Raw genomic sequence first — 21710 nt, 5'->3', positions numbered from 1 at the left:
ATGTCTTTTTTCTGTTCCAGGGTCCTATTCAGGATCCCACATTGCACTTAGCTGGTCACATCTCTTTAATTACCTCCAATCTGTCACAGTTCCTCAGCCTGTCCTTGCCTTTTATGATCTTGACACTATTGAAGACTATAGGTCATTTGTAGAATGTCCCTCATTTGGGGTTAGTCTGAAGTTTTCTTATGAATAGAATGAGGTTCTGCATTTTTTATAAGAATACCATGGAAGGGAGGTGCCCTTCTCATAACATCATATCCAAGGTTCATGAGGTTGTAAGTTTTATTAATGGTGATACTGAATTTGATCGCTTTGGGTAAGAAAGTTTCTGCTGCATTTTTCCCTATGGAGTTACCATCTTTCCCTTTGAAGTTAATAAGTATCTTAGAGATACTTCAAAACTATGTAAATATCCTGTTTCTCCTCAACCTTTCATCCATTCATATTTGCATCCATCAGGACTGTTGTCTGCAACAAATCTTACTGTGGTATTTGCCTAACAGTGAATTTTTTATTTCCCTCTTTCCTTCTGCATTTATTGATTGGAATTCTTCTGGAAGGAGAAGCTGCGTGGACTGGATTTAGATGCAGAAGTTCACATACGTTTAATGCGTATTTTCTGATCTTTTGATTTTTCAGATAATTGGTTTGACAGCCTTATTTTCCTCAGGGTGCCTGGCTGGCTCAGTTGGTATTGCATGCGACAACTCTTGATGTCAGGGTCATGAGTTCAAGCTTCATGTTGCACGTAGAGCTTACATTAAAAAACAAAACAAACCAAAACAAAGCCATAAAAAACCTTTATTTTCTCATTTATAATTTATTAATGTTTTTGTAAAAGCATTGCAATTGCTTAACTTATTACTACATTCTCTTTATTATAGGCAGATTGAATGACTCAATTTTATAAATTGCAAAACCATAATTTGTTATTAAAGAAAACATAACTGAATGACTTTTTTTTTTTTAAGATTTTATTTATTTATTTGTCAGAGAGAGAGAGAGAGAGCAAGCACATGCAGACAGAGTGGCAGGAAGAGACAGAAGCAGGCTCCCTGCTGAGCAAGGAGCCCAATGTGGGACTCGATCCCAGGACACTGGGACCATGACCTGAGCTGAAGGCAGCCGCTTAACCAACTGAGCCACCCAGGCGTCCCACTGAATGACTTTTAAAAAGGCACACCCTACATACAGGCCTTAAGAAATTCGTTGTTCCTGTTTAGCTTCTGTATGTCTAGTAGTAAAAATAATACTGTTGATGCCTAGCCATAAATAGTCCATGGAGCACATGTAAATTCTGTATCGGGAGAACTTTAATTTTAACATTTCTTGGCTTTGTTACATTGTAAATCGTAGCAGAATTACGCAGAACACGGTATATTTAGTACAGATTTTTGTAGCTCGGCAATTTTTCTCGACCGTAGTTTTCATGCCGTGTTTGCCCACAGTGGCTGGTCAGCAGAAAAGCATTGAATTGCAACTGATTCATTTCTGAATCAGTGATAAATTCACTTTCCAAGAGTGGTATCTCTCATCTTATAAAAATTAAAAAGAGCCTTATTTAGGCCAGAGGTTGGCAAACTTTTTCCATAGATGTCCAGATCATAAATATTTTAGATTTTGTAAGCCATATAGTCCTTGTCACAACTGCTGAATTCTGCTCTTGTGTGAGAAAGCATCTATAGACAATGTGCAAATGAGTGGTCATAGCCATGTTCCAGTAAAACTTTATTTACAACAATGGGTGATGGGTGGGAGGGAGAGGTTGTCATTTGCTGAGCCCCTATTTAAACAATAAAAATACACAAACTTAAAATGCACATTAGCAATTACCGTTGTCTCACATTTGTCTCTACAGGCAGAAGACTGATCTTTGAAAATATGTATTTAGGAGATAGTCACGTTCTATCGAATACCTTGTGCTGGTGCTGCCACCGAAAAATCTGGTTACACTCCGGGGAGGCCTGCCGCCTCTGCAGGACTGCACCGCCTCGGCCCTGAGATGAGTATCCGGCCTGAGCAGGCACACCATGAATAGATACACAACGATCAAGCAACTTGGGGATGGAACCTACGGTTCCGTCCTACTGGGACGAAGCATTGAGTCTGGGGAACTGATTGCCATTAAAAAGTAAGTTTTATTCTCCACTCGCATCAGTTCATCTTCAATTCCACATTGTTAACATCATTTTAACTCTACCCTCTGCATTTCTCACTGCTGAAAAATTTCTAAAGGGGTTGGCGGGGTAGGGCTCACGGAGGAAAGTTGTTTTTTGTTTTTTGTTTTTTTTAAGATTTTATTTATCCATTTGAGAGAGAGAGAGAAGGCAGGAGAGCGGAGAAGGTCAGAGGGAGAAGCAGACTCCCCATGGAGCGGGGAGCCTGATGAGGGACTCAGTCCCAGGACTCCAGGATCATGACCTGAGCCCAAGGCAGCTGCCCAACCAACTGCGCCACCCAGGCACCCCTGGAGGAAAGTCTTAGACATTGATTTCTGTAGGCTAGGTAACTTTCGGCTCTGGAATATTCATGGCAGAGGTCTTAAACACATCCCTACTTTAGATTTGCATATAGCACTAGTACTTTTTCAAAGGGTCTTATCCTAAAGAAAAGAAAAGAAAAAAAAGTGTTAGCCTTGTGTGACATAATAACGAGCAGGTTTAGAAACATTTCATTGGAGAGGAGATTGAAACTCGGAGAAGTTAAGTGACTTGATTTGGGTCATTTACCCATGGTACACATGGTGGTAGTCTGGGGGGCTGCTGTCTTCCTCTCCCCTGTTCACGTGCCCTTTGCAGTATGTATTGTTGCTATGTTTAAAACTGTTGCTACGTTTAAAACTAAGAATTCATCGTTTAAAACTATACACATTTATGATCTCAGAGTTTAGGTGAGTTCTTTAGGGTCTCTCATGAGGCTGCAGTCAAGGTGTTGGCCAGTGCCAGGGTCTTGGCTGAAGGCTGGACTGGGAAAGGATCCACTTCTAGGCTTCCTCAGGGGATTGCAGGCAGCATTCCATACCTCCCTCGTGGTTACATTGAGGGCCTCTGGTTCCTGCTGGCTGTTGGCTAGAGGCTGTCCTCCATTCTTTGCCAGGTGGGCCTCTCCGAAGGACAGCTCACAACTTGGCATTTTGCTTCAAGATGGGGCCACGAAGGCCGTGAGAGAGGCGTCTACCAAGGTGGAAGTCCCATCTTTTTGCTTTTGTTAACTAATCCCAGAAGTGACCTCCTCTCAGGTTGTTGTACTCCACTGGTTAGAAACAGGTCATTGAAGGGGAGGCATTATCCCAGGCACCAGGAGGTGGGAGTCTTCAGGGACCATTTTAGGGACTGCCCACCGTACCCATCTATATCCAGTCACTTTCTCAACATCTCCGTCTGGATGCCCTGCAGACACTTTGAACTCATTACATCCCGAACTGAGCTTTTATCCAACATTTTCCCTCTCTTGCCCCAAACCTGTTTTTCCTTCAGTGTTCCCTATACTGAAAATGATACTACCATTCCTTCAAAACCTGCACATCCTCTTGACCTCCCTCTGGATGCCCAGCATTGGCCACCTAGACCCGTAGATTCCAACCACTGTATATTTATCTGACCCACCTACTTCTCTGTGTTCACCCTGCCAACCTCCCATTCAACCCATTATCATTTACCAGTTCTACCACTGGAATAATCTCCTCTCCAGGGTTCCTGAGTTCCGTTCTGTCCCTCTCCATTACAGTCTGAAGGGATTACTTTAAACACATGAATCTAATCATCTAAAATCCTTTGCACCAAACACTGTGTCTCTGCTGCCCATCTCATCACCTCGCCCTGCCTGATTTCGGTGTGTTGCGGTGTACAGTTCTATACCCACTACCAGGACCCTTACCGCCAAAAGCATATGGGAGATCTCAACCAGGGCATCCTCCATACCGACCAATAGAAGGCCCCCAGCAGGACTAAGTCCCAATTGCACACCTGGGTATCAGCTCAGTAACATACACTTGAACGGGTTTCCCGTGTCTCTGTTTCCATTTTCCCTGCTCCTTGCTCTGTCTTCCTGGAATCACCTCACAAATAAACCACCTGTACCCAAGTCCTTGCCTCATGCTCTGCTTTCAGAGGAACCCCAACCACAGCATTTTGCAATATCTTCCTATCAATTTTAGGAATCAAGCCCCCAATTTTTTTTAAAAAATATTTTATTTATTTATTTGACAGACAAGAAATCACAAGTAAGCAGAGAGGCAGGCAGGGAGAGAGAGGAGGAAACAGGCTCTCTGCAGAGAGCCTGATGCGGGGCTCGATCCCAGGACCCGGGGACCATGACCTGAGCCAAAGGCAGAGGCTTCAACCCACTGAGCCACCCAGGCGCCCCGCCCCCAGTTTTTAAAGTGACCTACAACGTGCTGCATCACTTGGCTGCTCCCTGTTTTCTTTAGTCTGACCTCCTGTCACTAACCCCCTGCTGATGTCATTCTGGTCACTCTGGCCTTTCAGCTTCTTGAACTCATCAGATAAACTTTTTTTTTTTTTTTTTCGTCAAAGACCTTCCCACTCCTAGCCTTCACATTGATATTCCCTGCCTTCTGCCTCCAGGGGCCAAATTCTACTGATCCTTCAGGTCTTAATTAAAACATCATCTCTTTTCAGAAGTGCTTCCTGATAGCCCAGACTAAATTTGGTTACTTTGGGATCTGCTATCACGGTGTCCTGTGCCTTTCCTTCCTGGCACTCAGCACAGAAAGTGATGAGTAATTGCCCAGCCTCCTGCCACTGTGTCAGGCCCACGAGGGATGCCCCTCTCACCGTTGTGTCCCAGTGCATGACAAAGCCCCTGCCATGCAGGAGAGGCTAAAGAACATTTGGGGCGTGAACTCCAGCAGCAGACTATGTGACAGTGGGGACAGAGTGTGAGAGTGAGGTGGAAAGATTCAAGTTAGCCTCCCACTATCCAGCAGGAAGACCTTCAGGAAAATCACACAACTTCTCTGTTTCTTCATTTCCTTCCTTGTCCCATCTGTTTCCCTGGGGCTGCTGGAAGAGTCCAATGAGACCATGTGATTGCAGGGCGATGAGAGGTGGAACCTTGAAACTTGAGTTTCCAGTTAGCCTATAGGGTTCTCTTTCTCTCCCCTCAGGCTATTGGCTGGGGTTGGCAAACAACCTCTGTACAGGGCCACACAGTAAATATTTCAGGCTTGGCAGGCCACCTGGTCTCGGCCCCAACACAGTTCTGCGTTCGTGTAAAAGCAGCCATAGGCCACGTGTACATGAATGAGTGTGGTTGTATTCCAATAAAACACTTTTTGGAAACTGAAATGTGAATTTCATAAAATTTTCACACGTTGTGAATTCTTAATCTTCTTTTGATGTGTTTTCCCCAACTATTTAAAGAGATGGTGGGGTACAGTTGGCCATAGTTTGCCAGTCCCTGTACCAGAGGGTCTAGAACTGTGTTGTCCAACAGGGTAGCAAGTAACCATAGGGCATTTAAATGTGAATTTTATTAAAAGTTGAGTTCCTATGTTATGCTAGCCATATTCCAAGTACCCTCTACCCAGATTTGTGTCGTCTCGTGGCTACCATACTAGACAGCACAGAACCAAATATCTACCATCAGTATAGAAAGTTCTGTTAGAAAGCTCTAGTCTAGATCAAAGAAGCCTGAGGGATTAGCCTCCAGGACAAGGTTAGCCAATTCGTGATGGAGCAAGACAGCTGAAGAGGTCTTTCCCTGCCCTGCCCTGTACCACCTTTGGGAAATTTTGTGATGTAGGTTTGATTGCACTGCCAGATTTTAAAATGAATGTTTTGGATAATATAATATTTGGTGGAAATTGAAACCAGCTTTAAGCACTATTCGTTAGATTCAGAATGAAAACATTTTTTTGTTTTGTTTTGGGTTTGAGGTTTTGGGGTTTTTTAGGTTTGGGGGTTTTTTGTTTATCCACTCCCCTCCCCCGTCCCTGAATGAAACCATTTTTAAACAAGAAAGTTGAGCCTGTTACTGAGAATAAGCACATTATTTGTTTTTTTGTTCTCTTTTAGAATGAAAAGAAAGTTTTATTCCTGGGAGGAATGCATGAACCTTCGGGAGGTTAAGGTATTTATTAATACACCAGGGAATAATTTATGTATGGTTGATTAAAATAGCTTTATACCTGCTTAGATTTATGGTTGATAGTGTTAGTCATTCTGTTTGAATTGTTCCACTGATGCCAACGAAAGGGGGCAAATAACAACATTATAGAACAAATAGCTCAAAGGAGAAGCTTGCTAAAATACTAAGAAATCTACTTTTTAAAATTTTGGTATATTACTGTTAACTAAACCACAGATTTATTCTGATCTCACACATTTCCCACTAATATTCTTTCCCTTTCCAAATGTCGTGAAATATACATACGTGAAATTTGCCATATTACGAATTTGTAAGTGCACCATTCAGTGGTATTTACAACATTTGTATTGTATGGGCCTCACCTCCATCCACCTCCAGAACGCTCTTCATTTTGCACACCTGAAACTCTGAACTCGTTAAACAACAACCCCCGTGACCCCTCTGCCCCTAGCCCTTGGCAAACACCCTTTTAATGTCTGTCTCTATGAAACTGACTGCTCCAGGCACTTCAGGTAAGGGGAAATCATACAGTATTTCTTTTTTGTGCCTCGCTTTTTGCACTTGGGGTCATGGCTTCAAGGTTCATGTCATAGCCTGGGTCAGAGTTTCCTTCCTTTTTAAGGCAAAATCCTAGTTGGTTGTAGGTATATGCCATGTTTTGTTGATCCACTCACCCGTTGATGGGCTGCTCCTACCTTTTGGCTCTTGTGAAGTTTCCCATTTCTTTAAGCTCTTCCTTTCCACTGGCTCCTTCTCTTCAGTCTCTAAAAAATATATGTACCTTCCATCCTCCCTGATCAACTGAGCAGCGAGCCTGGTGTGGAGCTCAATCCCAGGACCCCAGGATAATGACCTGAGCCAAAGACAGACGTTTAACTGACTGAGCCACCCAGGAGCCCCTCCAGTTCATTTTCTTAGGCATTTTCTTGCCTGCAGTGTTGAGTGCTGTCTTCTCCCAGGACTGTGTGACTGTGCTTTTTGCCCCACTGTCCTACCTTTTTTTTTTTTTTTTTTTTTTAAGATTTTATTTATTTATTTATTAGAGAGAGAGAGCACACGAGAGGAGAGAGGTCAGCGGGAGAAGCAGACTCCCTGCTGAGCAGAGAGCCGGATGTGGGACTCGATCTTGGGACTCCAGGATCATGACCTGAGCCGAAGGCAGTTGCTTAACCAACTGAGCCACCCAGGAGCCCCTGTCCTACGTCTTTCTTGCCTTTACCAAGTGCTCTGTAGTTCACCCTTTAAAGAGCAATGATTTCTCACATTCCATCCTTAGCGGTGTTCTCCTTTGCTCCAAGTCTCCCCCCGAGTAATTTCATTTACTTCCCTCACTTCAGGGTCTCGTCAGATCTTTTATTCTTTGTAAACATTGGACCAGAGGTGATGAATGGCCACGTCCTGTTTAAATGTAGTTCTGTTGGAACACTTGTCTACTTACATACATATTGTCTATAGCGGATTTCATGCTTTGATAGCAAAGTTGAGTATTTGTGGCAGGGACCTAGATAGTCTAAAATATTTATATTCTGTCCTTTTAAGAAAAGTTTGCTGACACCTGCTTCAGGCCCACATATCCAACTGCTTCAGTAGGTATCAGTACCTAAATTTTCTAGAATGTCTGCCTCCCCCAGTGCTCCTATTTTCTCCCTCTTCTGCTAATGATCATTTACCCATTCACCCAGAAACTGCAGCTCACTGCAGGTGGCCTCTGTGACCTCACTTCCTCTACACCTCCTCCACCCCATGTGCTGTCCCCAGAACGATCTCGGCGACATTCAACTGCTCACACACTACCTACTGTTTCCTGAGACGCTACAGTGAGCCAGGCAGCACATGCACTGTCTTATTTCATTCTCACAATTACCTCACGAGGAAACTGTTAGTACCTTGGGTTTGCAGCTGAGAACAGCTGCAACCCAGAGACTAAGTCATGTGCTTTGAGGTAACAACAACTCTAAGGCCACAAAGCTTGGTTTCAGACCCACGTTTGTCAGGCTTCAAGGCATATATATATATATATATATATCTGGCATCCAACCAATGTCTTCCCTGCCCACTTCCCCTGTTGGAGTCTTCTGGATGGGTTTCCTTCAGAACCAAACTGGGGTGGTTCTCATCCCTCAGGCATAGACCACGCCATTCTACTCCCACACCCATACCTAAGAAGGGCTTCTCTCCCGACATACCCTTTCCCTCCCACTGACTTCATCAAGATGCTACTCTTCCTTCAAGTTACATTGAGAATAATACACTCATTGACCATTCAGTTTGCTGATCGCTCCTTCTTGAAACATTTCCAAGTTGTCTCTGTTTCTTGTCTTTAAGTTGTCTCTAACTTGTCTCTCTCATTCTCTTGACCCTAATAAAATCTCCTTCATTCTGTTCTGTAGATTTTTGCATTCATGCCCTCTCTTCTTAATTAGGCTGTTTGCCCCTTATAGGCAAGGACTGTCCCTCATGCCCCAGGGCACTCTTGAGGAGTAGTTCGTTGTAGTTTTGTTTGATTGTTAAGAACCTTCACCCAAATGGGGATCCACAGTCTCCGCTTGGACTGCTGACCTGGGTTTAATCTGCTATTTGTACTTCTCAGCTCTAATTGTCCTGCCTCTTCCTCTCCTTGTAAACCTTCCCTGTGCCTAAATAAGATGCCTTCTCTCTATAATGAGTCGCACAAAATCTCCCACACAAAATTCATCCCTTTTATATTAAACCAATAAAGACTTTACTTGTCCATGGGGCTCACACAGAAACAACTATGAGCCCTGAACCAGTAATTCATGCTCAAAACATATGTCAGCCCAAGCATTTAAGGTACTCTGCTCCTTACCGAGAATCCTCCTCTTGAAAAGCTTTCAAAAACCTACTTCCTTTTCCTCTGACTGAATTTGCCCAATTTATTCTGTGGCTCACCCGCTGGACATGTGTCAACTGAGGTTGGGATACATTTTAAGCGAATCGAAAAGGTGGCTGCAGGGTTGAATACTTATGAGTTAAGCAATGTTTGTATTTGTTACTCATGGAGAACCTGGAAACCAGCCTAACTAAATAAAACAAGTAGTTGGCCTGGTTGGGTCATTCTAGAAGGATCCAGCCTTTGGTTGAGGATTTCCTGCCTGAGAGGTTCTTTGGCAGGAGTTTGTCTTTCAGGAAAGAGGCTCCCGAAGACTTTGATTTTGTTCTCATTCACTGGCCATATTTCCTCTCTCTACCTGGTGGCTTACAGCACTCCCAAGCTCTCATTCCTTGGGTGCATTATTACTGGGTGTTCTTCTAGATTTGGATATTCATGTTCACCTTTTTGTCTTCAGCCACCATGTGTATTTTATAAAAGAAGTGTTCTTTTGAAGGAAATTCAAAGATCAGGAGGGTTTTACAATGTATTATCATCGGAGTCACTTCTTTGTGAGGAGAAGGCTTTTGGAATTAAAGGGCTCATCCCACTGGCCCGTGGCCCTTGGAGGCTCTCTTGCAGGAGCCTGTTAATCAAATTCTGACCATCTGGTGAGCAAAGCTGCAGTTTCTATGGCTGTGGTACATGAACAGGATCACTGCTCATGAATAAAAAAGTGTCCTCGCTCACCATCAACAGAACTAATGATGCAAACAGAAAAAAGTTGACAGGTGGATGCGTCAGGAACAGGAGAACTGCACGTGCACAAGGATAAAGAATCAGGGCACGCCCCATTTTCTGAGCCACCCTCATTTCTCATCACCTGCCTGGCCTTTTTTGCCTTTGCTGTTCTTGAAAGCAGAGCTCTTTCTTTCTTCTCACCTTGTGGGGGGCAGGGGGAAGGAGGGGCTTTGCAATGAGAGTTCTCCTTTTTTTTTTTTTTTTTAAGATTTTATTTCTTTCTTTGAAACACACACACACACATAGAGAGTAAGAGAGGAACACAAGCAGGGGAAGCAGGAGAAGGAGAAGCAGGCTTCCCACTGAGTGGGAAGCTCGATGCGGGGCTCGATCCCAGGACCCTGGGAACATGACTTGAGCCCAAGGCAGATGCTGGATGACTGAGCCACCCATGTGCCCTGAGATTTCTCCTCTTCCTCCTTTCTCCTTTAAAACTCACATTGGTGGGGGATGGGTAGATGGGGGATGGGCATGAAGGAGGGCACTTGTTGGGAAGAGCGCTGGGTGTTGCATGTGAGTGGTGAATGACTAAATACGTCTTCTGAAAGCCAGTACTACATCATGTGTTAACTAACTTGAATTAAATAAAATATTAAAAAAATAAAATAGTCAATATAAATAATATAAATAATTAATATAAATAAAATAATCAATAAAATAATAAAATAATCATAAGGACTGCTGTGTGCCTCATGGACACACATGAGTCCAACGAAGTTGAGAGTCTCAGGCTATCAGCTTCTGTCTATGAGAACAATTTCCTGTTCAAAGCATCTGCAGACTGTTGGCTGGTCATCTTGGCCCAGAGCAGCTGCCTTCTCTAATACTAAAACGATCAAAGCCTCCCATTGGTTCCCTTCTGGCCGTTTTCATGGCAAGAATTCCATCATCTGGAGGGAGTGCGCCTAAAATAGCCCAAGCCCATTGCCTGGTGCAGCAGGTGGCCAGAAATACCCGTCATGGTCAAGTACTTACTGGCTATCAGCTAATCACAACGGCTTTGCTACATGAAATCATTATTGACTTCGGAGAAATACCATGTATTGTCAATGAAATGGGAATTGTGGCATTTCTGTGGTTCTAGAGTTAGATGTTTCTTCCGAAGTATACGTGCCACTGCTTTTCTTTTCCAACAGCAGATTTTCTCTCATTTTTTTCTGTTTCTCCTTTCAGTCTTTAAAGAAGCTCAACCATGCCAATGTAGTAAAATTAAAAGAAGTTATCAGGGAAAATGATCATCTTTATTTTATCTTCGAGTACATGAAGGAAAATCTTTACCAGCTCATTAAGGAAAGGTACAGTTTGGTCTTCACGGTCTTAGAAATAAAGACCACAAAGTACATGTGTTTTCTTTTTGTTTTTGTCTATCGTACTTAACGCTGCTTAGGCTTCCCTGTTGAAAGCCGCCCAGTAGGCGAGGGGCCCAGCCCACATTCCTGCTCTGGAGGCCTCCGGATGGCTTCATAGAAGCGACTTTCAGTGCAGCTGTTTTCATGCTTCAATGGGTTATTCACCCAGAGAAGCTCAGAGATTGAACAGAAACTCTGCAACTCTCCATTCCCACAAGGACGTATGGACAGAGCAACTAGAGGTCAGGGTGTAATGGCCTCGTTTATTCTGAGGCCTCCATGGAGAACTTGGTTTCTTGAACTTCCCTTCTTGCTGTACAGAGGGAACGAATAACAAACTTGCCTGCTATGGTCATTTTGAACTTTTGAACTAAAGTGAGCCACGTGGGACTTCTCGGGGATATTTTCTCAGTAGCAAATGAGCGCCATTCACAGCTTCTCTCTGAATGAACTCAGTCAATAAATAGTCTTCATGGTTACCAACAGCAGAAAAGCGGCATGGTTTGCCCGACTTGGAGGGGAATATGGCACTATCCCCGACTATCCACTACATTTTGTAAGGACTTCATCTGGAAGACCTCAGATTTTCCCCATTACAAATTTTTCAAGTTTCATATTACGGAGAGAGAAGATTTTTATATGATAGATCAGAGGGTTTGGAGGGGTGGCTCCCATAAAATGTTTAATCTTTTCTTCTTAGTAACATAACTGAATATACCAATTGCCAATATACCAATACAGCAGTGTTGACAAGGTAGCTGTCTTGTATGGACAAATGGTTGTTTTTCTTTGGTCTTTGTTATCAAAGGATCTGGTCACATTTGTGTATAAGCAAATGTGTTCTTAAATTCCTACTGTATAACCAAAAGAACAGGAACATAGAGTATTTGTTTTCATATGTAAATCTAGATTTATAACTTTTTTCCTCCTCTGTCCCATCCAGAAATAAGTTGTTTCCTGAATCTGCCATAAGGAATATCATGTACCAGATATTACAAGGACTCGCATTTATTCACAAACATGGTAGGTGATTTAGAGTACTGTGCTTTTTAACAGCAGTGAAATTTGTCAGGTAGAAGGTACAGGAAGCATCAGGGTCTTTGGTGACTGCCTTCCAGAAGAGGTTGCCGGGTTGAGAGGCTGGCAGTGGGGTTTGGGTTATGTTCTCTTTTGTAACTTGATTTCTGAATTTTTCTTGTTGTTTATCATGTCTGTGTGTTCTTATTCTTTAGGCTTTAAGGTTAAGCTCACTGGTTATAGATCTAACAGTTATTCCTGCCCGTTATCTGGTGTATTAATAAGACCCCTTAGATTAGGATTCAGAGACACTCCCACATGTTTAATCTACTATTACCGCTTCCGTGTGGCTTCTCATTTTCCTGATGTATTATATTTCGGTTCAGAAGCCTTCAAAAATGGCCTAACAAAATCTATTCAAAACAAGAAAATAAAATCAATTAAAAGTTAGCAAAGAGGTGGGGCGCCTGGGTGGTTTGGTGGGTTAGGTTTCTGCCTTCGGTTCAGGTCATGATCTCAAGGTCCTGGGATTGAGTCCCGCATCAGGCTCTCTGCTGGGCGGGGATCCTGCTTCCTTCTCTCTCTCTCTCTGCCTACTTGTGATTTCTTCTCTGTCAAATAAATTTCCAAAAAATTATATAAAATTTTTTTTTAAAAAGTTAGCAAAGAGGGGCTCCTGGGTGGCTCAGTGGGTTAAGCCACTGCCTTTGGCTCACGTCAGGATCCCGGAGTCCTGGGATCGAGCCCCGTAACAGGCTTCTCCTGCTCTGCAGAGAGCCTGCTTTTCCCTCTCCTTCTGCCTGCCACTCCCCCTGCTTGTGCGCTCTCTCTCTCTCTCATTCTGTCAAATAAATAAATAAAATCTTTAAAAACAGGGTGCCTGGGTGGTTCAGTGGGTTAAGCCTCTGCCTTTGGCTCAGGTCATGATCTCAGGGTTCTGGGATCAAGTCCCACATCGGGCTCTCTGCTCAGTGGGGGGCCTGCTTCTCCTCTCTGTCTGCCTGCCTCCCTGCCTACTTGTGATCTCTGTCTCTGTCAAATAAATAAATAAAATCTTTAAAAACAAAATAAAACAAACAAAAAGTTAGCAAAGAAAAACAAAGACAAAAGGTATGGATAGAGCTAAAGGGGGAAGTTAATCGGCAAGATGTGTGTCTGCACGTTCTATTTAAGTAAAAGAAACAGGCTATCAATTTGATTCTGAGCTTGTTTTCTGACAATGCAAAATGTGAAACATGACCAACTACATCCAACATAGTTCCCCCAGCCCCAGTAAAAATAGTCCAGTTGCCCAAGAGAGGCAGGACTATTCTTGGAACTAAGACCAAAGAGTTTTTTTGTTTTTTTTTTTTAAAGTAAATGCTTTTATTATTGCCACGCACCAGCAATTCTAAATAGGATCAGTGAAAAACATTCTTCTACCAAAAAAAGCCTTTTGTTGAAGACCAAAGAGTTTTATGTCATGAATCCTTCTAGAGGGGACATTATATAATGTGACTTCAGTTGTATGCAAACAGTGACAGTTTGCATAGAGCAGTTTCATGTCATGTCCCTCATTCTAGGCCAGTTATATCACTTGGTCAGAGAAAACAGTCCTGCTGAGAACCAGTATGATTCACTGTAAGGATGATCCAGGGGTACCTGAGTGGCTCAGTGGGTTAAAGCCTCTGCCTTCAGCTCAGGTCATGATCTCAGTGTGCTGGGATTGAGTCCCGCATCGGGCTCTCTGCTCAGCAGGGAGTCTGCTTCCCCCTCTTTCTCTGCCTTCCTCTCTGCCTACTTGTGATCTCTCTGTCTGTCAAATAAGTAAATAAAATCTTAAAAAAAAAAAAAAAAAAAAAAAAAAGGATGGTCCAAGGAGCAATTTAGAATATCTAGAGGAACAGATGGCCACACACCCTGTGGGAAGTCCTCTGAGACTATTGTCCATGGCTGAAGATTTGAAAGGTGCTGAGTAGCTATGACTCTGAGGCTATATTTTCCAGCAAACCTCTGGGGCGTTACTAAGTCTCTGCTACTAACTAGACACAGACCCACCTTCTTGTGAACCTAGAGCCATGGGATGGACGTGTCCCCCAGTGGAGCCAGGAGTTCTGTAGGGGGTCATTTGAAGGCACTTTAACTTGAAAGACGGATGGACCAAGCAGTTGATCTTGCAGAGGTGGAAAACCATTCAGTTCACCCCCAGCCTGAAGATGTTGCCACTGCAAATACTGCACCATCAGATGAGTTTCATTACCCATTAGGGACCCTGGGTGGAAGCCCTTTGATAACACAATCAGCACAGATTTGACACAGACTGGCAGGGAGTAGAAAAGACAGCGCACCTCAGCCAGTGGCACAGTTCATCTGAGATCCTTCCCAGCCTGTCTTTAACCTCTAAGCAGCCCCTCGGGTAGAGGCTAAATGCAGCACAGACAGATAGACAGAGATTCTCTGTGCAAATCCATGTTGGCCTCAGGCACATGCTGAAGAACCAGTGAGTAATAATGCAAGACTGAGTCCACTTGTGAACCAATTCCAGGAGAAAGTTTTTAGTAAACAGAAGCCTGATTCTGCTGGCATTGATAGAGCCTTCAGTCACCAGGGTTCACAAGGGATGGAATTTGCAAAACATGAAAAACTGGTATGGTGTCTAAGGGACAAATTGGGGGAGAAGGGTGACTTATTACAGGCAAGAGCCCAGCAGAAGGAAGTGACGAGAAACCAATGAGATTCTCAAAAGGGAAAGGTCGACCAGAATGTTTTCACCCAGGGACAGTCACATAATGGCTTAGTTACTCAGGCTGTTGACTCAGTCCTGGAAACTGATTAGTGGACCTAAGAGAAAGTGAATATTCATTGACTTTCTTTTTTTGTCCTTGGGTTGCTTTTCATGAAACTCAGGTTTTCTGTTGCCAGAAAGGACTTGTAATCTTTTTACCTGGGTCTCTACCTGATCCCATCAAATGAACACACATGCTCACACAGATGCCTCATGCCCGTGCATATGCATCTACACATACACAAGCCCATGTACCTGCATGTATGCCGCCCCCCACAACACCTGCACACACCCATACCCGCAAATGCATGTGCGTGCACACACACATGTATATTTGCATCCAGTAATGTAACTTCCAGACACTAATGTGACACCACAGCTTCTGGAAACTCTACATTATCAGTTTCCCTCACCCGCCTTGGACACTCAGATCGTATATGAAGATGGCACAAGGGAGGGCTCAGGTCGTGGAGTAAAGTCAGACCACCTCTGTTTTTACAAGCCCAGTGCCATTGCTATTCCCTAAGATTCTTGTGGACGCTTTTCCCCAGCTGTTAAGTGCCCAGTTCTAGCATGAGATTCATAACACTTCATCTGTCATCCAACTTACTTCCTTACCACTTTCTCAGTGAGCAAGGACAGATGGTATCTATTCCTTCCAAAGAAGAGACTGACGTTCAGAGAGGTTGAAAGACCTGCCAAGGCCCCCCTGCCGCAAAGTAGTGGGGTGGAGATTAGCTCAGAGATCTGCGCGCATTTGCGGTGCTTTACTAGAAGAACCTGCCTTCTCTTACAGAGAAACAGAGAATCAGAGGTGAACAAAATAGTGATAATGATTGTAGGTGGGAGGGATATTAATTTTATAGGTCATTTTCATTGATAAATGATTTTCAGAAATATTATAACAGTTGGTTTTTATATCATTGACTTGCCTTTGTTTAAGTGCACATGAACTCCATACTATCCCTTTCCTCCAGTAATGGAAAAGAAAATCATCTCAAGCACTTCACAGATTTATCTTGTTAGCTTGTTCTTACTGTGAGAAGGTGCATTCTGTCCCCGGGGAGTAGACTCCTTCGAGAGGGGAGAAGAGCGCTATAGGTAGTTGCTATGGCCATAGTTCATGTCACTGAATACTTTCCCCCCGCGGGGAATGAAAACGTGACTCCACTTGGTGCTGATTGAGCAATTCCAAAGCATATGTACTTTGCTGCAATTAAACAATTAGTGCAAACTGTGTTTCACCCTTGACCTGCCCTTGGAAACGCCCAGCTCACACTTACCCATGCAGGCAATCAGAAACACCTTAAGTAGCTTGGAGGACAATGTTTTGCCCCCAAAAGTGGTTCTCTGCTTCTGTGTTTAACCACTGTCTTGCAGAGCATGATCTGGGTTAGCCTGTGGCCCTTCCGTGTGTTGCTGTCCTATTGGTCTTTGTGGTCATAAAAACACTGTAGTTTTAAATTCAGTAATCTGTGAAACTAACAACTTCCATCACAGGAAGGTGTGCCATGTAAATTCCTTGTGTTTCAGTAGTCCCTGGTTATTTCCATATATTCATATCAGGTTCATCATTAACAGAATCCGGCAGAGGGGAAAAAGCCTTCTTTGTGGCTTGATGTTTTCCTTGCCCAACGGTTGTTAATGACAAGTGAGCACCACATACTTTCTGCCAGGATGAAAGAGAAGATCCCTTTGTTACTTGACTGGCATGGGGGTGCCCTGAAATTAAGTTGAAGGTCTGTGCCTGTCTTCTAGAAGCCAGAACAGTTTTTGTTTTTTTTTTAAGATTTTTATTTATTTGTTAGAGAGAGAGAGAGAGATACAGAGCGCAAGCACAGGCAGACTGAGTGGCAGGCTAGAGGCAGAGGGAGAAGCAGGCTCCCTGCCGAGCAAGGAGCCCGATGTGGGACTCCATCCCAGGACGCTGGGATCATGACCTGAGCCGAAGGCAGCCGCTTAACCAACTGAGCCACCCAGGCGTCCCTGGAAGCCAAACAGTTTTGAACAGGAAGGTTCTTATCTTACTAGCACTTTGCTGTTGCATGATGTCTGAAAGAACCATCTGTATGGGTTTCCGTTGTGAATCGGAAGCCCAGAGGAAGAAGTGGCCTCATTGTGACAAGCTCCAGTGCCCACATCAGCAGAACACATACCTAGTTAAGCACTGGATCAGAGGTTAGCACCACCTACTCACAGGTGAAGCACATGGCTAGCTTCCCAAGCCTTAATTCTTACATGCAAAAAATGGAGTGGTGTCTGCCTGCCTCCCTATTGAGAGCATAAGAGGATTCATACTACTACTGATGACAAGGTCTCACAAGGGGCCAGCGTGCCCAACATGGCTCTAAAACTTTTATAAAATTAACACATTACATTCTGCAAAACAAGCCCTCAAGGTTTTCTTCCCATTTTCCAGATTTGGAAAGTAAGGCACAGAGAGGTTAAGTGATTTTCCAGACAGTGAACAGAATTGAGATTTGACTGGTCTGCACACTTAACCACTATGCTGCATTGCTTCTGATATGGAAATTACAATATTTTGTTTAAATAGACATGAAAAATAGGGGCATCTGGGTGGCTTAGTCGGTTGGCATCTGCCTTCGACTTGGGTCATAATCCCTGGGTTCGAGCCCCACATCAAGCTCCCTGCTCAGTGGGGAGTCTGCTGCTTCTCCCTCTGCCAGCCGCTCCCCCTGCTTGTGCGCTCTCCCCTCCTTCCTTCCCTCTCTCTCTCTGTCAAATAAATAAATAAAATCTTTTTTAAAATAGAGATGAAAAATAAATATACAGAATGTGAGCGTCTTTTATAGTTTTAATTACTAAGGAATAGAACTCATAGATATAAGACTAATAGTAGCCAATTTAGTAATGAAAAGAGCAGAGGGCTAGATCTTCTAAAGACTTATTCCCGAATGCTTCCTAGTTATAAAGGCTTATACGCAAATACAGTATAACAAACAACATATGTCACCTGACCAATACAGTTTTCATTAGTCATTTGTAAGGCTTTGTTCGCAGTTAAGTTTTCTCCTAGCCAGTGTTCCTTTGATTGTTTTGGGCCTAAAGTATGATCTGTAGATCACTGACAGATTCACAGATACATGGTGGGGTTGGGGGCGGGTGAGAATCTTCATTCTCCTCATTTTAAGAGTGTATCCGTTCTGGTGGGGTTAAAGAGGAGCTAGCAGTGAGGGAAAGGATAGAGCTTGACTAATGCAAGGAGGTAGTCAGTGCTCACAGGAGCACGATCTATCGAGGAAGCAAGGTGCGAGGTCCGCAGTGTGAGAGGGACACTTGTATCATGGTACAAATCAGAGTGATGGGACGAAGGTGCTAGTTCGTTGAGGTGGGTGTTACAGATGGTGGCAGAGGGAGCTCGCCATGGGGCTTGGACGCTTGAGGACAAACGATTCATCATGAGGGCAAGGCCACATGCATTTGGAAATAATCATTTAGCCCAAGTAGAGGAGAAAAACGGAGTCTAAGAGGAGAAACAGTGTCAAAAGGTACTTGAGAGGACTGCAATCACAAATCGAGATTTAACCGTATGGATTGAGCAGGACAGACTAGAGTCCAACAGTACAATGGCGCTAGCCCATTTCCGGTTGGGTGGGGAATAATTAACCATCCCCACCCCCGTCACCAGCCAGTGACTCAGTTTTCCCATCTGTTCAGTCAGAAAATGATGTTTGCCATTTCTTTTTTTCACTGGTGTGTCTTTAATGCTCTGAGTTTTTAGGAAGAGGGGCCATGGTCCCACAGTTCATAGCTTTTCAGGGTCACGGGAGTTTTCCTGCGTGCACTGACGAAAGATGACTCTCTGGTAACTGCTTCTGTCTTTGCACATTCTTAAACCAGTTCCAAGATGGGAGCATACAACCAGGCCTTCTGGGAGCTGGAGGGTGCTCTGACGAACAGAGGGTCCCAATGTGGTGACTCAGTTATACTGCGTTAGAAACTGCCCACTCTGGTGTGCGTTGATCATCTTTATCTAATTCGTCTAATACTAAGCCATCCAAACTTGTCCACATCAGAAAATTCTTTTATTTTAAAGGCTATCCTTGACTAATACTGAATTACCATTTGAATGTGCTGATGGCCTCAAGTTTGACTCTTACTATAATTTAGGTTTCAGTTATTATTAATTTCGTTAGGATACTTAAGGAAGTGGTGTGAAGAAGGTCATAGGGTATATCTTGGTATGATGGCAGAATAAAGAACGAAGCAATGGAGATTAGACGTACTACATTTTTTTTTCTTTCCAAACACATTTCTACACAAAGGAGATACATAGGCATGTGCACACACATACTCAGATGGCATGCCAATAGCAAAGTCTCTGTGCCTGTCTCTGGTCTAACCCGCGTGGGACTCCTTTGATCTTCTCAATGCCTTGGGTTATGGAAAACAGAAGCAGCCTTTGGTGAGAAGGAAGTACTTCCTCTTGTCACTTGTGGCCCTCTTGAATATATAGGATCCCTTCTATACGTCCAGCCCCTCCTTTTTAAAAAACTATTTGTGTGGTTTTTTGTTTTTAAGATTTATTTATTTTTTAAAAAATATTTTATTTATTTATTTGACAGACAGAGATCACAAGTAGGCAGAGAGACAGGCAGAGAGAGAGAGAGGAGGAAGCAGGTTCCCTGCTGAGCAGAGAGCCTGATGTGGGGCTCGATCCCAGGACCCCGGGATCATGACCTGAGCTGAAGGCAGAGGGTTTAACTCACTGAGCCACCCAAGCGCCCCTATTTATTTATTTTAAAGAGAGAGTGCAGGTGGTAGGGCAGTGGCAGAGGGAGAGAGAGTCTTAAGCAGAACCCACAGTGAGCACGGAGCCCAACACAGGGCTCAGTCTCATGCCCCTGAGATTAGGACCTGAGCCAAAATCAAGAGTCAGGACACTCAAATGACTGTGCCAGCCAGGCACCCCCCTTCGGCCCCTTCTCTTTGCTCTATAATTATATTTATTTTGTGCATTCTAGCCAACCATTCACCTGTAGATCCATCATTAGGCCATAATACTATCTGTTTGGAGTGTGACCTAATACCAAGCCCTGGCAATGAACAGAGGGGAGAGTCTTTAAAAAAAAAACAAAAAAAACCACGTTGCTTTCGGGGCGCCTGGGTGGCTCAGTTGGTTAAGCAACTGCCTTCAGGTCAGGTCATGATCCTGGGGTCCTGGGATAGAGCCCCACATCAGGCTCACTGCTCAGCAGGGGTCTGCTTCTCCCTCTCCCTCTGCCTGCTGTTTCCCCTGCTTGTACTCCTGCTCTCTCTCTCCGTCAAATAAAAAAATAAAATCTTTAAAAAAACAAACAAACAAACAAACAAACAAGATGAGATCGGGAGGGAGACAAACCATAAGAGACTCTTAATCTCAGGAAACCAACTGAGGGTTGCTGGAGGAGGATGGGGTGGTTGGGTTATGGACATTGGGAAGAGTATGTGCTACAGTGAGTGCTGTGAATTGTGTAAGATTGATGATTCACAGACCTGTACCCCTGAAACAAATAATACATTATGTGTTAATAGTAATAATTTTAAAAAAACCAACCAGTGTTGCTTTCCATGATACATGACCTCCAGTGCATGTTCAAGTATAACCACGTCACAATCGCCCGCCCCTTCCTCTACAGCAGAGAGGGTTTGGGGGATTTAGTCCTTCTGGAACTCCCCCCATGTGATGACTTCCTGCTTTGAGCCCTCAGGGTCTCCCCCACTGCTTCAGGGTCACTGCTCTTCTCACTTCTCAGTTGCTGTTTGGTGAGGCTTCCTGCCTCCTGGTCTTCTCTCTGTTGCCCCCGACAACTTGGCCAGAGTAGCTGTGTCACCATTGAGCTCTTTCACATTCCCTGCATACCTATTCAAGTCTTTGGTTCTGTCAGTAAGACTGTCTTTTTTTTTTTTCAATTTATTTATTTTCAGAAAAACAGTATTCATTTTTTTTTCACCACACCCAGTGCTCCATGCAATCCGTGCCCTCTATAATACCCACCACCTGGTACCCCAACCTCCCACCCCCCTGCCACTTCAAACCCCTCAGATTGTTTTTCAGAGTCCATAGTCTCTCGTGGTTCACCTCCCCTTCCAATTTACCCAAATTCCCTTCTCCTCTCTAACGACCCTTGTCCTCCATGCTATTTGTTATGCTCCACAAATAAGTGAAACCATATGATAATTGACTCTCTCTGCTTGGCTTGACTTAAAGATTATGCTGAGTGAAATAAGTAAGACTGTTTTATGAGACCACCATGCTCCCGCCATAGTGCTAGGCGCTCAGAAAAAGTAGCATCATGACTTCTACCCTTAAAGTGCTCCATCTAATCAGAGAGAGATGGTCAGTGTACCTGAAAATGGCAGAGTTCTGCTCAAGTTTAGAGGGAAGAGCCTATCATGTCTATAGGGCAAGAACTGTGTCCATTTGGGTTGTTTCTGAATCCACAGTGCCTGGCCCAGAGTGGGCCCTCCGTGAACACTTATTGTTTGGGTGAGTGAGTGAAGAAGGCTAGCGTAATTAAAGTGACCTCCTGGAGGAAGAGAAACTCGATGTAGGTCTTGAAGGATAGCAAAGATTGGGATTGACATAGATAAAAAGGAACAAGGGTACAACATTGGGAATAGATAAAATGAACCTGAAGGAAATGAGGAATTTTACCTGATGAGAACATACTTTATACATCCTGGTGATAAGTATTAGAAAAGTCTATCTCTAGGTATACCAAAAGGTGTTCGAGCTTATTAAATAACTTTAGAGGAGCCATGGAAGGCTCTGTGTGTGTGTGTGTGTGTGTGTGTGTGTGTGTGGCAGCAACAAGGAAAGACAGTGTTTAAA

General features: G+C 43.8%; 1 protein-coding gene across 1 annotated transcript in view; it reads left to right on the top strand.

Moving 5' to 3' along the window:
- The window catches only part of CILK1 (ciliogenesis associated kinase 1), a 60773-nt gene that overhangs the window by 20224 nt on the left and 18839 nt on the right, over positions 1-21710 (top strand). The window contains exons 2-5 of the mRNA XM_044252912.1: positions 1862-2134; positions 6042-6096; positions 10919-11040; positions 12038-12117. Of these exons, the coding sequence (XP_044108847.1) occupies positions 2034-2134; positions 6042-6096; positions 10919-11040; positions 12038-12117 (358 nt within the window). The 5' untranslated portion in view covers positions 1862-2033. The remainder of the gene's footprint in view (positions 1-1861; positions 2135-6041; positions 6097-10918; positions 11041-12037; positions 12118-21710) is intronic.

Source organism: Neovison vison, chromosome 1 (genome assembly GCF_020171115.1).
Source record: "Neovison vison isolate M4711 chromosome 1, ASM_NN_V1, whole genome shotgun sequence".
Taxonomy (NCBI): domain Eukaryota; kingdom Metazoa; phylum Chordata; class Mammalia; order Carnivora; family Mustelidae; genus Neogale; species Neogale vison.
Note: the sequence above shows the minus strand (reverse complement) of the source record. Positions and strands in the feature narration are given on the sequence as shown.